The sequence below is a fragment of the Eschscholzia californica genome, unplaced genomic scaffold (genome assembly GCF_041429995.1).
Source record: "Eschscholzia californica isolate CP2 unplaced genomic scaffold, dmEscCali1.0.p SCAF_3, whole genome shotgun sequence".
Taxonomy (NCBI): domain Eukaryota; kingdom Viridiplantae; phylum Streptophyta; class Magnoliopsida; order Ranunculales; family Papaveraceae; genus Eschscholzia; species Eschscholzia californica.
This window is the reverse complement of record NW_028238420.1, coordinates 5273788-5290851: the sequence shown is the minus strand read 5'-3', so window position 1 is coordinate 5290851 and position 17064 is coordinate 5273788. Positions and strand designations below refer to the sequence as shown.

The 17064-nt window shown below is 35.4% G+C and overlaps 1 protein-coding gene across 2 annotated transcripts; it reads right to left on the bottom strand.

Annotated features, from left to right (window-relative positions):
- Window positions 1-4177: 4177 nt before the first annotated feature.
- LOC147547915 (JmjC domain protein JMJ24) lies at window positions 4178-11047 on the bottom strand. 2 transcript variants are annotated; one of them, XM_086671794.1, is made up of 14 exons: window positions 10634-11047; window positions 9740-10313; window positions 9277-9419; window positions 9065-9164; window positions 8796-8928; window positions 8647-8701; window positions 7441-8128; window positions 6905-7234; window positions 6130-6576; window positions 5971-6043; window positions 5676-5761; window positions 5336-5455; window positions 5173-5243; window positions 4178-4557 (listed from the first exon to the last, which is right to left on the bottom strand). In XM_086671794.1, the coding sequence occupies exons 2-14, from the start codon at window positions 10256-10258 to the stop codon at window positions 4464-4466; spliced, it is 2859 nt and encodes a 952-aa protein (XP_086527920.1). In that variant the 5' UTR covers window positions 10259-10313; window positions 10634-11047; the 3' UTR covers window positions 4178-4463. The 2 variants fall into 2 exon arrangements, with proteins under 2 accessions (XP_086527920.1, XP_086527921.1); XM_086671795.1 differs by having other exon boundaries at window positions 9740-10270; window positions 10634-10980.
- Between the last annotated feature and the right edge of the window lie 6017 nt (window positions 11048-17064).

The following is a 17064-nucleotide window of genomic DNA, read 5'->3' as shown; positions in this document are numbered from 1 at the left end:
GTTGAATGAGAAATTTTGAATATTTTTGTCTTTTTTAAGAAATTTGCAGTTAAAAGTGAGGTGTTTTTCAACATTTACTTAACTGTTTAGTCCTCAATTTAAACTATACCCACTTGAAGCTAGAGTCAAATACAATCTAGCACCCAAGGAATTTGACCCGTAAATAGTAGTTGTAAAGATCATATGGATTTCTTACAATAACAACAAAAAAAAGAGATCATATGGATTTGGCATCATTAATAATTGTGTTATTTCCAATTTTGCCCCCAATGTTTGGCCAATTCAGGAGTTGGTTTCGATATTCATTCACTGATCGAAAATGATCTCCATAATTGTATTTTGTTAGTCAGACTTTAGCAATTGATGTTTTTTCTTTCTTCTTTTGTCCTTTCTTTCATTCACACGTACTTATCTCTTTTGCTTTGGCGGGAAGCCAGTCGTCGGCAAACGATTGACCGTTCATCTGCCAACAAACCTTCATTAGAAAAAAAGGGTGTTTTTTCATCTCTCCTTCTACTCTCCTTTCACCACCACCCTTCGTTGTCTGTCGATGGATTGATGTAATTTCAGGGTCGTAGCAAGAAAAGAGATAGATGAATTTAGTTATTTGTTTATTTTTTTTATGAAAAAAAAATCGATAGATGGTCGACCTATTGTCTGTCGACGGTCTTCATTCTGAGGAAGAAGAAAGAGATAAGATAGAGACAAAATACTTCTGAAAGAAAATGGTAAGAAAAGGAAATAAACGATCAACTGTTAAAGTTGGCAACCAGAAATGTTGCCTTAAGTGCCGTTTTAGAATGTTAGACAAATATAGGGCCAAGTTTTCTAGTTGGTCACAAATAGTGACCCAAATAGGAATTAAACCTTAATATTTTATTTCTTAAAAATTTATTTTGCTGTTGAAGTAATTAATAACTCTTACCACTTTTAAAGGAAAAATAATTAAGAGTCAGTATAATCAATTTAGGCTTACTAAGAATTTACTTGACATATTTGCATCTAACAAATGTTTAGGAAACCCAACACCTTTAACTAGTAAATCAGTTAGCTAGGGGCATTCTTAAATTTAAGCATAATATAGTTGTTAATTGATTTGAGAGCATACCAACTTATAAGTTACATCTCACGAGTATTTTAATATGTTATTGAGAACCAATCAACTATCTAGCTAGCATTTGCTATATTTTTAACAAGGAAGAAGTTGTCTTGGATAACACAAGAAAAAATATATTGGTGGAGTGGAGGACCAATATAGAAAAAACCTTCGAATTTAATAATACCATCAACATAATCTATTTGGGTAACTAATTCTTAAGGAAAACTAGCACACGCGCTTGCAGTTGAGCGTCACTCTGAATTATGAACATTTCTTCGTTTCGAGCTTAGTGATTCACCAACATTTAGCTTAGGCTCTTTATGTGTATATGTATAAGTAATTTTTGATGAGTTTGTTATCATGTCTAACTTTAAATTGGCTTGTACCTAAACACTTCAATGCAAGCATAGTTGGAAATGTATTTACAAAAGATACTCAAAATACCAAGCCAACCACCTGATTTTGGTAAAGGAAAAACACTATCCTGTAGAGACAATGCATTAAAGAACGCCAATTTATGTACTTGCTATTTCTTTAACAAATTAGTTTAAAGAGAGCGTTATACGATCATTTAATAAATAGCTCTGAAATATAAGGATTTAATAAAAATTAAAAACAATTTAAACTTAATTCATTCTTATATCTTATAATTTTGTCTAACACAAATAACTCAATTTTAGTATTGATCACCTACTGTCAACATAACCATTAACATAACAAAAATTACCAAATACATAGGTTTACTATTATTGTCTATTATTACTGTCTTAGTTACAATTTCTTGGTGATGATTTAAGATCTCATGAATGAAGAACCACCAGTGATGAAGAAGGAGGTAACCAACATCATGAAAGAAGGGTTTTTCGACTTAAACTAAGACATTATATATATATAATGATGATGATATGTCACAGGTAAAGAAAATTCTTCATCTGTCTTTCTCTATAGTTGAACAAATATATTTAGAATTTTAGGTCGTTTTTTGTTCTAATTCATAAAAGAGTTTTGAATGGGCAGAATGGAAGAGATAAAGAATTCGTCTAAAGTAGAAGAAATTAATATATTTTTTCAACTTAAGAGGACGAAATTAATCATTCAGTTAATAAATGAGGAATTATAACCGAAAGAAATAGATGAACGAAAGTGTGATCTTGAAACCGGAATTGCAGAGGTTTTGCGGTCCAATAAATGAAATTGTAGAGATTTTATAAAGGTTCCAACTGTAAGTAAAAGTAATCAATCAGGTAAGATTGTAAGAAGATGAGGAATCGAACTCTTACCCTTCTTTGGTCGTATTTTTCATCGCAAAATTGATAATTGTTATTGTAGTTGAAATCTTCAAATCACAATTGCTACAGTTGAAACTCTTGAAACCTATGAAATTTAATCCCAAAAAATGTAAGGAAAACAATGATAATATGAAAAGGTATGAACCCCTTCTATTGTTAATGGAAATGTGTTAAATTTGTGACTATCAAACTCAAAATCAATTGACAATGAGTGGAGAGGACCTATACATTATATTTTTGGTTGCTAGTTGCTCTACTCTCATGTGGGACTATTCTCACACGTCCCCTCACGTGTGGCTTGGTTAGCCTAACACGTCTTTTTTTTTTTGGATGACGTGATGCACGTGTGGCTTTTAAACCTATCACGTGTGAGCCTAGCTCTGCTACCATGTTAAATTTGTGGTCATCTAACTCAAAATCAATTGGCAATGAGCGGAGAGGACCTAGACCTTATATTTTTGGTTGTTAGATACCCCTTCTCCTATTTGAGACTATTCTTATTTTAGTTGAGTATTGTTCTAGAATTAAGAGGCACTAATTTTTTATCCTAATTAATTTTCTGGGTTATTTTATAAACAAATAGATTTGTCCCCTCTGCCCCTCTCTGTTTCAACTTTCATGCACTGCCTAGTCAAAACAAATAGATTTTTTTTATAAAGTAAGGATGCTACTATATGCAACTTCAGTTTTGCTAAAGACAACTATTAGACAAAAATAACTAAATAAAACTAACAAAAACATTGTCCTAAATTGCTAAACAACACCAACACCAAAAATCAAGTATAACCGAATTTCTCCTCCATTCTATTCACAACTCTACAAAAATTATTAAACAAAATAACTAAATAAAATTAATTGAATTTCGTCTTAAATTGGTAAACCTAACACTAAAAGAAAAGAAAAATCAAATATAATCGAATTTTTTCTCAAAATTCAAATTTCTATTACCATAATTAAGTATTCATAAATAAAATATATTCGTACATTAAACTAAGAAGTTAACTAAATATTAACAAATAACAAAAAAAACAAATATATATTTTCAAAAAAAAAATCCAACGGATATTGTTCAACAAAAAAAATCCAATGGTTATATTTCAACAAAAAAAAATCCCATGGGATATTCATAAAATCATACTACATAAAATCACTATTTATATTTTTAAGCTTTGTTTAAACCTTAATAATGTATATTTCATAAAATCATGCTACATAAAAATAATGTATATTTTTTTAAAACCTATAACACTATTTTTTTTAGATAATACTAATACAACACATTTATTTTTGTTTAATAATTTAATAAAGGAAAAAATTGTGTCTATTAAATAATTTTGGGAAGTTAACATAGTTGTATTTAGCAATCTAAGATTCAAAAAATTATTTGCTAGATAAAACCAATAAATCGATCTCTGGTGTTGTTTAGCAATTTAATAAAAAATATATGGTTGTGTCTAGCAAATAGCTTTATGAAACAATTATGCAGCTTCATTTAGCATTTGTCTAAAGTAATGCCATTTCTATAGCAAAGGCCAAATTAGTTCAATAGTAGATGGGTTTATCTTATTAATTAAAGCAAGTTAAGATCAACTATATTAAATTATATTTTAGAGACCTTCCCACAGATATTTACGTTAGGATTGTTTATAATAAAGGGTTGGGTCATTTTGTGTTTTTCTTTGGGTTGTTTTATGCTTATACTGGCATTATTTTATTAAGGTTATTATGAAATTAGGGTCATTACATTTATAGGGCAATCATACTTCTATACATAGGGCACTTATGAAAATGCATACAAAATTATTATTATTGAAGTTGTTTTGATGAAAGCATTTTTCAGATTTAAAATGACAATATTCTCTATTACCAGAAAGGTTCAAAATTTAAAGCTAAATATGTAAAAAGAAAGTGGTGGCGGTGGCCGTATTAATGGTGTTGCTGCAGTGGCGGTGGTGTGCAAACGCAGACTCTTTTTCTCTGGATCTCGAAAAGAACAATATAATAAAACATAAGATACATGAACTGTGCCATAAGTTTAGGTTTTAAATCACAAAAAAAAAAAAGAATATACAACTTCAGACACATGTGATCTGCCTTTGTCTAATCATCTTCCCCAAATTCTCTGAAACTAGGCAAGTTAAATTAGGATCCTCAAATCCAAGCCCAGCCCTGATAATAAATAAAACATGAAACAAAGAGTTAATACATTTTCAATGGTGTTCAGCGAAAAATAGAAAAAGGAGTAACTATTTTCAATTTTTGTGTATTTTTTATGGTAGGCAACACAATATAGGCCGGCAATATCCGAATGGACAAGGCTCTGAGTTAGACAGCGAGGCGAGCCATCACTTATTACCATTTTCCCTCAAACATAAACTATCTGACTGTGTTTGGCGTGCGGGAAAGGAATGTGATGTCCAAAAATAACAATCCTCTAATGTAGTTCCTCGTAATCACAACACGTTAACTATATAATTTGTTCAGAAATAGGATTTGAATAGAGATGATTTGTATGTAGATTAAATCTTATGGACGATTCCGGGGCAATCACATACCACCCACCACTTGGATTTGGAATCTCCTCTCTCAGAAAGAATCTTATTCCGTTGACAATGGAATTCGTAATGCACACCCACGTACCTAACACTATTTTGGAATACGATTCCTAGTAATCACATTTCATTCACCCATGTCAAACATGGCTTTCAGAAGAGCGACTCATGTGGAGATCAGGATAGAACCCCATACATAAGTAATTGGGGATCAGTGGAAGAGTTTACTTACTTGGGATCTAGCGCTAGCTTCTGTACTTCTCTAATGGCTGTACTAGCTGCATAAAGTGACATCTTTCCCAGCTGCATAATAGAAAAACCAGTAGGAAACTCAGTGACTGCTGACAAAATGGACATAGTTTAGACCAGCAAAAAGAGAAATTTATGCCTCAAACCTCTAGCATCTGATGTTTTGCTTCATGGTCATATGGAAGGCAGCGGATTTCTTCAGCTAATCTTATAGATTCCTCCAAACTCTCAGGAGAAAGAAAATCAAGGGCTAATTGAACTGTAGACTGAATGTTTCCAATCCAAGCGACATATTATCAGTAAAACGTTTGCTAATAAAGAACCAAGAACGATTCTGATAAATAGGTAAGGCAGAAAACTGGAAGTAAAATTAAAATACAGTATGTCGGACTATTTAGAGGTGATCTTCTGACCAGTTTTGCAAATATAGCCTATCTAGCCAAAGACATACTAACAAAAACAGTAGTCAAACCCATAATGGCTTACCTGAAGATTCCGCACTTGGAATGGGCATCCAGCAGGGATGAAAACAGCCTCTCCCAAGCATTGTTCGAAAGTCCATGGCTCTATTCCTATAACATTAATAGAATCGTAATTTATTTTGATGTGTCAAAAATTAAATAACTTCTGGTTCGTTCTCGTCCATAAACATTGCAGAAAACCCGTAAACGCATATGGTACGTAATAAACAACAATAAGGATGTTGTTTTCCTACCATCGGCCATCGCAATAACCAACTTCAAGTATTCAAACTTAAAATCTAAAAAGTTTTTGCTCTTACCAAACTCCTCCTTCAACTTTCTTTTATGATCTCTATTTAAGAACACTGCTAGATCGTAAAGAGGGTTCATGACCTGAAATCCAAATATTAGTTGAAAACATTAATAGGCATGGTTAATCAATAGGAAAACAGATTTATAGGAGAAGGAAATGTACTTACAGGAGCAGTAGGGAGACTAGAAGACTGATTAAACTCTTCCCTGTGAACTTTCAAATACTCAATGAGCTTCGGAATATCCTGGCGACGGAAGACATCCCAAACGGCTCCCGCAGGGGCAATTTCCGATACAGCATCTCCACCATCTCTGTCCAAGTGTTTAGAATCAGCTCCCTTCCTTTCTTCACCAGTAGCAATTTCTGTTTCACCAAGAATTTGGTCCTCCATTATCTCATCTTTACTTGTGCTCAACCTTAAACTACCAAAATTTTCTGTTCCATGTTCATGAGGTGAAGAATCAGGTAACTTGCTGATCTCATCCGAATGTGCCTCTCCATCCAGTAATGGTTCTGTTGACTCAGATTCTCTTGAAGTTTTTTGTATCTTATCAATCTTCGCCCTCTGCCAACCTTTCAGTTTCACTTCACATGTATGCATCAACAAGTATACCTACAGAAGTTCAAGAAAGATTCGAACTTCAGCTTAGGGAATTCTTGAACATATTTATGTACCAGCATTTTGTAATCTCCTGGGTATAATCTGATTATATAGTTTCTAAATGGAAGCTTGTTGGGTCCTAGAGAGATGGTCAATATCATTGTGTATGAAATAGGACTGTTCAAAGTAACAAAGTATTAAAGATACTCTATCATTTGTAGTATTAGAAGAAACTTTAATTAAAAGGGAAATTCAAGAGTTATGCTAGTAAGATGTAGACTAGTGACTACGTGTTAAATAAGGACCTGCGTGTCAAAACGAAAGAAACCAATATACCTACCATATCTCGCATGTTGGTGTGGAGGTTGGTCAAGGAATCACCTCTACCGAGTTCCTCATGTATACCATAAGATATGAAAATTCTGGGTCCTACATCATTTTGTAAGGAGTAATGAGGTAGCTTTGCAGCAACATTTAGGAGTCCCCACTTGGAATGTATATACTCAAGGAATGGAAGTTTGCTGATAAACTCAGATCTCTGGTATAACAAAAACTCTTCTGAGGCACTAGGAGACGGCCAATCCTTCAACTTCAACATTTCAGGCCAACCATTTTCATGGATTCGTCCCTCGGAATATCCTTTGATGAATTGACCAAGTTGAATTTCAACCTGTCGCCATGAAAAGCAGCAGTTAGATGAAACTTTTAGATATCGATAAAAACAAAAGTGAGATATGTTCCTTGATTCCCAAGAACATCACACTAGAAGGATAATTCTTAAGAAGAAGAATGGAAAAAAGCAAACAGAAAAAAGAGGAACAAATATGTATAGCAAAAACAAAGGATTCCCCAAGTAATAGTTTCCCGTGGAAATACCTCAGAACAGTTTAAGCAATCAATAGCCTTCACAATTCTGTTCTCATCTTTCGTTTTCTCATCGGTGGTCTCCCGAATTCCTTTCCATACATTCACTGGGTCCCAGCTTGAACTTGAATCACTATTGTATACCTGCTTAACAATGACAGGCTCCCCCCTAACCCAATGCTTCTGAAAAGGGCCAATCCCTTCAAATTTAATATCTTCAGATACTGGGCAATAAAGGAAATTATCATTGCCCTCTTCTCGGTTAGCAAATTGACACATCTTAGAATCAGATGAAGGATAACTATCTTCATATACTTTACAACCGCTAACCATTTCTTCAACATTTTTCACCAGTTTCGCGACCCAATTCATTTTGAAGATGCGCCTTAGGGCTAATGATGGGCAAGCACAGCCACCAGACTCTATTGGCGGGCATGGAATAGCACCATCGCTGCTGGCTCTCCAATCAGGAAAGCGGTCCGCCAAATTCATTCTTTTCCTGGACGACCTAGACTGTTTCGACACATTTGATCCTTCCTGACTTTTATCCATTATTTGATTTTCCCCTATTTCCAAGGATTCTCCTCTCTCTCCAACGAGAGATTCTTGCCGTAGATCCCGACAGCATGCAAGGCATAGATCATATGTGCAATTTGTACAGTGTCTATGATAATCGACAATCGGTATCCTACAGCAGTTGCTGCATAAACAGAAAAGAGACACATAAATTTTCTCTAACATGCAAAAATGAACACGTGTAGGTATTTGAATAAACTGCTGGGCCATGATAGGCGTGCCACGATAGGAACGCAATTACCAAGAATTGCAATCAGCAATGTGCTTCTTAGTGATGGCAATACATTACTTTACTGTTCGGTTTGCCAGGATAAGTACAGATTGCCCAGGATATGTACCAAACATCGTTTTGGAATGCTATTCCTAGTAATCGCATTCCACTTCCTCGCCCAAACACGACCTTAAGGTTAAGAATAAATCTTCCAGGTTATGACTAATCTGATCAGATGATCAAATTTTACATATAATGTATCCCTAGTTAACAGATTCTTTCCTTCAAACAGATTTATTATTTTATTTTGATTAATCAGATCGTATTTATTATTTAACTGAAACAACTCCAAGCTAAGGTACAGAGTACCAAGTGATCTACTCGGACTGTATACTTAATGTAAAGGCTCTTTAAGAAAATCAGGGATGTACCAACACATCTGCTCATCTGCATTCAACTTCGCCCTGGGAATATCTACTTTGGTTCCTGGACATTAGAGAAACGAAAACCACATGTATCAATGTTTCACACTAGGAAATTTTTTCCTGTCTATATGTGCAAATTAGATTAATAATTGTACCATAAAGCCTTGTTTCCAGTTCCAATTCAAAACTTTGGTCAGAGTGGATCCGTTTGATAACAGGAAGAACTGAAGATAGGAGAGAATAGAGATGTTGCAACTTATCTAGGCCACCTATCTCCCTTATCCTAACCTGCAATTCCGGAAGAAAAAATAAACTTGATAAAGAACATCACAATTAACGGAATTTCCAGTCTAAATGTCTCGCAATATGCATGAAAATGCAAAAATACTATTCAAACAAATATAAAAATTTATTAACAACATACCTTGATCAGATTCCCGCTGCGCAAGCACATCTTACAATTACATGTCCCGCGACATGTAGGACAGACCTGCTGGATCTCATCCAGTGATATATCAGGGTACCTGAAAGAGAGTTAGCATGTAATCAGAGAAGTTAAACTGCTACCAGAGGGGAACCCTAGGTCTTTATTTAGAGACGAATGTAGTTTCTTCAACTGAATGAATGCAAATTTACCATTTGGATGCGCAATAGTCACAATATCCTCTCTTGTCACATTTCATACACCAAACAACTCTGGACCTGTCATTCTTCCGGCATTGATGGCAGGTTATACCACCAGCCCCATAAGATGACTCTGTGCTCCCATCAGAGTGTTCCTGTTCAAAAACAAGAGTCGGGAAAGCACTTAGATTCACCATAATCCATAAGATGATTCAGATTTCAGACCAAGTAGATGTCCTATTCTAAAACTCACTGGGTTATCATGATTGTAGGTTTATAAGTTATGACCACCCATTCTATCATGCTATCTAAGATAATGGAAGACCTATGCCCAATGGTAATAAACCAATATTGATCAAGTAGTAGATCTCAGTCCTATTTTAGTGATTAACCTGTATTGTATTAACATTTCATAATTAAGCTAGAAACACGAAATTCAAAAGAAAGTGAAACCCGTAATTGTCAAAGGACTGACCTCAAAGTTCCTCGGAGTTTTGTTCCTTGAGGACTCCACGGCAGAAGGAGTGAGCGACTTATGTACAGATCTCTGGTTCTCATCAAACCTTCCGATATCTCTTTCCAAGTCATCATTAAGTTTTTTTGGATTGCGGGTGGAGGAATTCCTAAGTGGAGGAGACTCAAGAGAATACTTCGTGTGACTTTTGGGAACCATATCCATATGTTTTCTACCAGAGACAGATGCTGAGAATTCTCCACTCTTTAAGCTCATCGGAGGTGTATCTTCATCGTCATTCTTACCATCCATGTAATCATCACTATCTCCTAATGATTTTCTCTTCTTCTTCATATTGGCACGTAAGGCAGAATTCGCCGCTCTTTTCTTTGCCTGTATATAGTGTTTCTCGCATACAGTTTTATCTGGCATGGACATCGCATTGCATCTCCATTGTTTCCCATCTGACCTTTTACAACGCAAATCCTCCGGAATCCCCACATTGTCCTCATAGTTTGTCGATCGTGATTGATGATCCATCAACTTTAAATCCTTCAACAAATTAGGTTACAGGCAACTATTTACTACAATCCACCTGAAGAACACAATTGCTAATATTTAACTATCTATAACCTAAAAACAGATGATACTCCCTATGAGTACATCAAACAAAACCAACCACAATGACATCACAAATACCTAGAGAGGTGATCAAACAATTGTGATTATAATGGAATTTTACAAGAAAAATTCAAGTATAACTTCTATCTACAACTCTTTAGCTAGAACAAAGATTTAAACTTTAAATTTGAAAGATGGAATCAACCAATACGAACCCTAGAATTTCAAGAGTTTCTATTGAGAAATATGTAATTAATAGAAAACGAAAGAAATATAGATTGGAATTTCAATTACCGTTCTTAACAGTCTTTGATTTGCAGAATTAGGGCTTCGATAATATTCAACTCCCTCTGTTTCTCTCTGAGCTACAAGAATTGGGAACTTAGGGTTTCCCGAACTGGAGGAAAAGTGTTTCCTGTTCGTAACGGCGATGCCCTAGATGAAGAGAACTTTTTGAGGAACTTTTGTCTTTCTTCCTTATTGTTCTGGTACTCTGCAAACTGTGACTGAATCGGAAATGTACCGACTAGGTAACTCAGTCAGTGGGTGAACGAGTTGACTTTGACTTTGACTAACTATGACCGGTTCATCTCAGGCCACCCTTATAACCGGACGTTGGAGTCGTGCGGGTAGAAGCACCCATGCTTTTTGTCTTGGCCATGTACATTTAATATCCCAACAAATCAAATCAATTGTGGTTTAGTGATCAAAACAAGGGTTATTCAGATTGGCTCGTATATTAAAAGATCATAGTCAAAATGTTTGGTTCAGTGTATGGATTCGTGTGACTAATAACCGAAGGCCACCGCTTTGGGAAAGCAGATAAATTTGCGGAGAAGACGGGGCAAAACCAAAAGAACGCAAACTAAACGCACCCCGGAAATCACTGGCAGAAAATCGTCGGCCGGATGTTGCCGGCGACGGCCGGCGACTTATCTTCTCTCTCCCCCCCTTTCTCTCTCTCTCTTCTGCCTCCCTCTCTTCTCTCCTTTCTCTCTCTCTAAATTTCGGCGAAGGGAATGGTCCCTTCGCCGGAATCTTCGTCTGGAAAACCAGACGAAGGGAGGATACCTTCGCCTGGATCTGAAGTCCAGATCCAAAAGAGTTTCGCCTGGCTCTGGAGTTCAGATCCAGGCGACCTTCGTCTAGTTTTCCAAACGAAGGTTCCGGCGAAGGGACCATTCTCTTCGCCGGAATTTAGAGAAAGAGAGACAGAAAGGGATGAAGAGAGAGAGGATCGTCGGTGTTAATGATAGAAGCCGCCGGAATCCGGTGGAAGTCGCTGGAGTTCTAGTTGAGGTAAAGGAGAAGAAGAAAAAATAAAAAATTGAAAGGGTGATGTTTGAAGGAAACAAAAAAAATTTGTATTCCACCCAAAACTTATTGTCTCGGAATCTTTGTTGATTTCCCCAAAACACTGGCCATTGTTAGGAAAATAACCTAATTAACTTGTTCAGGAATATGAAGATAAACGATGTGAATGTAAAAGCAGAGACACCAAGATAATTTAACGTGGCAAAAAACCCCTCCAAGATATAAGGTAAAAAACCACATGACCTAGTCCAGAAATCTTCCACTATAATTAAATAATGGGTTACACAATTATTCACCAAACCTATGATTGATAAACTAGTTGTTCAAGATGTATAGAAACACTCTTGGATAACAATTCTTCCCTAAACAAATAAAGGATTAACCAACTCTTCAAGATAAGTAGACTCACTCTAGAATAACAACTCTTCACCAAACTATGGTGGATAAACTGAACAAAGAAACAAAGAAATAAAAATCTCTTACTCCTTAGGATTAGAACAAACCCTAGATTACTAAGGGTTGAAGAAGATAACCACAAACTAAATTGCTTCACAAGATTAATAATCTTCTTTTATTCAAACCAATATTCTTCTCTTTCAATCTCTCTTGAAAGAACCACTTCAGAAATCTCTCTTTCTCTGACTTCTCTTTGTTCTGAAAGTTGTTGTGAATAATCTCTTCCCTTTCATTCCCTTTTATAATGATAAATAGAGAGGTTTACCAATAGAAATAGGAATTCCTTTTTAGGCTTGGAAAAATAGAAGTTTCTATTTTTTCTCCAAACAAGGAATAAGGGAAATCCTATTCCAACTAGGAGTCCTTTTATTATAAGGAGGGACCCCAACAACCATAACCGAATCAAGGGCCAAACCACGATTTTGATGTACAATATATATTATATATATAAAAAATATATGATGATCATGATAGATGGTGGAGAATCGATATTTAAGTCAGCACGTAAGACACATCAAAAAATTTCCATATTAAAAAAGATATCATATAATTAAAAAGCGAAAAAAATGTTCTATAACAAAATAGATCTAACTTTTGAAGTTAAAATTTCTTATTGAAGTGTATATAACTTCTTTTTTTTTTTTGTTGAACTAGCTTTGCATTAATTTATAAAAACATTATTACAATATTTATCAACTAAAATACAAGGAACATTCTTCCACGTCTTGCTTTTGTTTCTTTTCCTTGCCCATTTCGCTAATTTGTCTGCATTCGAGTTGAGTTCTCTCCTTGTGTATTTGAATTGGACCGCATCGAATTCTTTTCTACTTTCTCGAATTCTTCTGATGTGGATATGAGATTGCCAGCTAATTGTATGATGTTTGTTGTGAAGGTGTTTGATGAGATTGATGTTGTCACTTTCAATGATTATTGATTTATGATTCTTTGCTTTCGCCCATTCTAAACCGAATAAGATTGCCATGGCTTCACATTCTTCACTGTTTCTCGCTCTCGCTGATTTGACTTGCGCTACTATAAATTTTGATTCTACATCATGAGCAATTAAACTGATTCCCGTATTGGATGTTACATTTAAGAACGATGCATCTACATTAATCTTAATAAAGTCATTGGTCGGAGGCTGCCATTTTTCTTTGGTTTTTTGGTTGTTTTTCTCGGGTTTTTTGTTATATTTCGGAAAGTTTTCTATCATTTTGATAATTTGATGGAGATCATTGATTTCATGTTGAAAACAGTGGTCACATCGTATTTTCCATAAGATCCATAGGATAGTAGTAAAGTGAATATTCTCTTTCGTATAACAAAGGTCAGGATTTTCTTCCCACGAGAAGATCCACTCCTCAATGGACGTGATATTCTCTGAGATGATATTGAATTTGAACCATATATTTTTCGCTATAGCACAGTGTAATAGAGCATGCTCAATAGATTCAGTGTCTATGCAATTTGGGCATTTAGTGTTGTTATCAATGTATTTACCAATTCTCTCTCTAACCGGGAGAGCTTTGTTACAAATTTTCCATATGAAGATTTGGATACGTGGAATGGTCGGGAGAGACCAGATGAACTTCCAGTTATGAGAGCTAGGATTTTGGGTGATATTATTGGTGCTTAAGTGATGGTACATAGATGCAACAGTGAATTTACCCGATTTGGTAAGCTTCCATTTGAGTTGATCTTTACCTTCGTTGTTCACCGGGATGGCTCTGATGAGGTTTTGAGTATTGGAATCGAAGTTGGCATTGAGTGCATCATTACTCCAATTGTTATTCGTGATAAGCTGAGCCACTTTGGTTAGATTGGAGTTGTTGTTGTTTATCAACGTTCCATTTATTTCAGGAATCCAGTTGTCAGACCATATATTAATATCATTACCTGAGTGTACCTCCCAAGTGGATAGATTTTCAATGATGTTGTAGTGTTTTCTTATATTTTTCCAGATCCAAGAGTGATGTGCCTTTGCTGGGCCTGGGTTATCCGAGTTGGGAAAGTACTTAGCTTTGAGAAGTTTTGCCCACATAGCCTCCGTATTAGTTTTAAGTCTCCATGCCATCTTAGAGAGTAAAGCAGTATTGTCAAGTTCCGGTAGATGGATGCCCAGACCCCCCATGCTCTTCGGCAAGCAAATATATGACCAGGCTTTGGTGCATATACCCTTTGACTTACCCCACCAGAAGTTCCGTTGGACGGACTTGATGCGTTTGCTAATTCCTTTTGGAATTGCAAAGCATTGCATCTGATATCGGGGTACGGCTGCAGCTATGGCCGAGATGACCACAGTGCGACCAGCTTGGGATAAAAAAGAGTGATTCCATTTATTTAGCTTATTCTTGATCTGATCTAGTATATCCTTGAAAACCTTAGTTTTCTGAGCACCAATGAAAAGCTGAGATCCGTCCAGGGGTATTAGACAAGGAGATCCACTCTCGCCATTTCTCTTTACGATTGCGATGGAAGGGCTTAGTTGAAGTGTATATAACTTCTTGTTTTGGTAATCCAACCGGACCAAATCGTTCAGATATAGTTTGGTTCGGTAACGAACCAAATCAAATCATGAATGGATCAGCTTGGTATCTAGCAATTGAATCTTTCAGATTGGTTTGTGGACGAGGCTAAAAAGTCAGTAACGGAACCGTTGTACAACTTTAGCTATTTGAGTACTTGGGTAGACTCAAACGAACTTTTTGACTAATCTCTCATGCCCAAAGTTCGGGGACGCCCACCAGAAGAGTTAAATTCATGAGAACCGGATGGTCATGTATCGAGTCTATTTTTAAAATTTAATTAAAACGTTTTATATGGCAAAATGAGGTAACCGGAAATGATTTACTCTTAATTTCTAGTTAGTTTCCTCTTGATTGAATTCCTATAACTAGATAAATATATACTAATACATTTGTGCCTTTCATACATCAATTAGTGGCGGATGCAGGATTAATGTTAGAGAAAGCTAAAGTAAACTAGAAACCTTCTTTTAACAATAACTTAAAGATCTTCTATACTATATATTATTTTTTAAATTTCGAAACAATTATTTATAGTAGTTAGTTTTTTGTTTTTTCCTTTTTTTTGTTGAGGATACTTATTTTTACTTAGGTACGGTTGCCAACACCAAAATAAGTTACTTTTTCGCTTATTAATTTAAATAGAAAATTAAAAAAGTTAGTTTGGTAACGTGAATATTTTTTACTTCACGTTATGTTTAACTTTTGACTTTAAAGTTGCGCAACTTTTCTTCAACATATGCACGAATTTTACATTACCATTTTTTATTTATTTTTACTCCACCACCGCCACAACTAAACTTCCACCACACCGTTGTACCACCATTACACACCTCCATCACCACCACACCTCAAGCCTCCACCATTGTATCTAAGCCACCACCACCATACCTCCATCATTATCGTACCTCCACTACTACTGTACCTTTACCACCACCAAACCTCAACCACCATCGCCACCATTGTATCTCACGCACCACCACCATTTGTGTCTCCACCACCACACTGATAAGAACCTAAGTCTTTCTCTAGGTCAACCAAAGATAAACGTAAAACTAATAGAAAACTTTATTAATAACTTCAATATTCATATTCATATTCATATCCCTAACTATTATGAACTCAGCCATATATATAGGCTACAATTAGAGAATTTAGACTTCAACTAGGATTTAATATTTAGAAATATAGAAATATGAAAACTCCTAAATTACTTAGAAACTCTAAAATATGGAAACTTCTAATATTAGATAACTATAGAATAACTTCTAAAATATAGAAACTCCTAATATTAAATAACTATAGAATATCTTCTAAAATATATCCTAATATTAAATATAGAGAATATCTTTCTCTATCAGCCACATCATCTCTCTTCCTCTCTTTTGTTTCTTCACTTCTCCCATCCACTTCATTTATCTCTCTCTTCATTTGACCTCTTTTCTGACAAAAGGTTGTCGACCGACCACTTTTTCTGAAAACATTCAAATCTTAAAACATCAACTTCTTCTTTTTTTCCTCCCACCACCACCATAGAAGTATCTGTCTTTCGTCCCCTCTCCGCATCTCCTCTATTTCTTCACTTCTCTCATCTACTTCATATCTTTTTCTCGCCACCTCACCATCTTCTCCGACAGAGGGTCGCCGAGACGCCGACCGACCATTTTTCTGGGACATTCAAATCTTAAGAAGTCCTTCTTTCATCTCCTTCCACCACCACCATTGGCTTATTCTCTCTCTCTATCTCCGTCTCTCTCTCTCTCTCTCTCAATAGTTTCTCGCGAAGGCGTAAGTAAAGATGGATCTACAACGTCTGTAGGACGCGTTAGAAACCTAGTTCAACATTAAAAATTGAATTTTAAATTGATTATATTCAAGATTAATCAATTATTCTCTTGTAAGAAAAGAGAAATTGTATTGATTGTATTGATTTCCTAGCTATTACATAAGTTCCTTATAAAGAGTTACACAAGTGAGAAGTTTTATCAATTTTACAATGTGGGACTAACTATTCTAACATTCTCTCTCAAACGAATGATTTTTGCTAGTGAAAAATTCATGAGTTTGCTAAAATTTGTAGATGTTGACTTGGTATTGATATGAAGACATCATTGTGAGGTTGCTATGTTGTTGTTCTTTGTTGTTGTTGTTGTTCTTTGTTGTTGTTGTTCTTTATTGTTCTTTGTTGTTGTTTTTCTTTTCTCCATCTGAAGAAAAGTTGGTACCATTACCAGGTGTTGTTTATCTTTTCTCCATTGGAAGACCATGTGAAGAAAAGTTGGCGCCATTGCCAGGTATTTTCTCTATTTAAAGAGAAAGCGGACAATTATAACCCATTGTCCGGTTGTGGGCGGAGATATACTCCTTGCTTTTAATAGCTCTCACACATGATTATTACTCCATATCGTTGATCTTCTGATTTTAACCTTT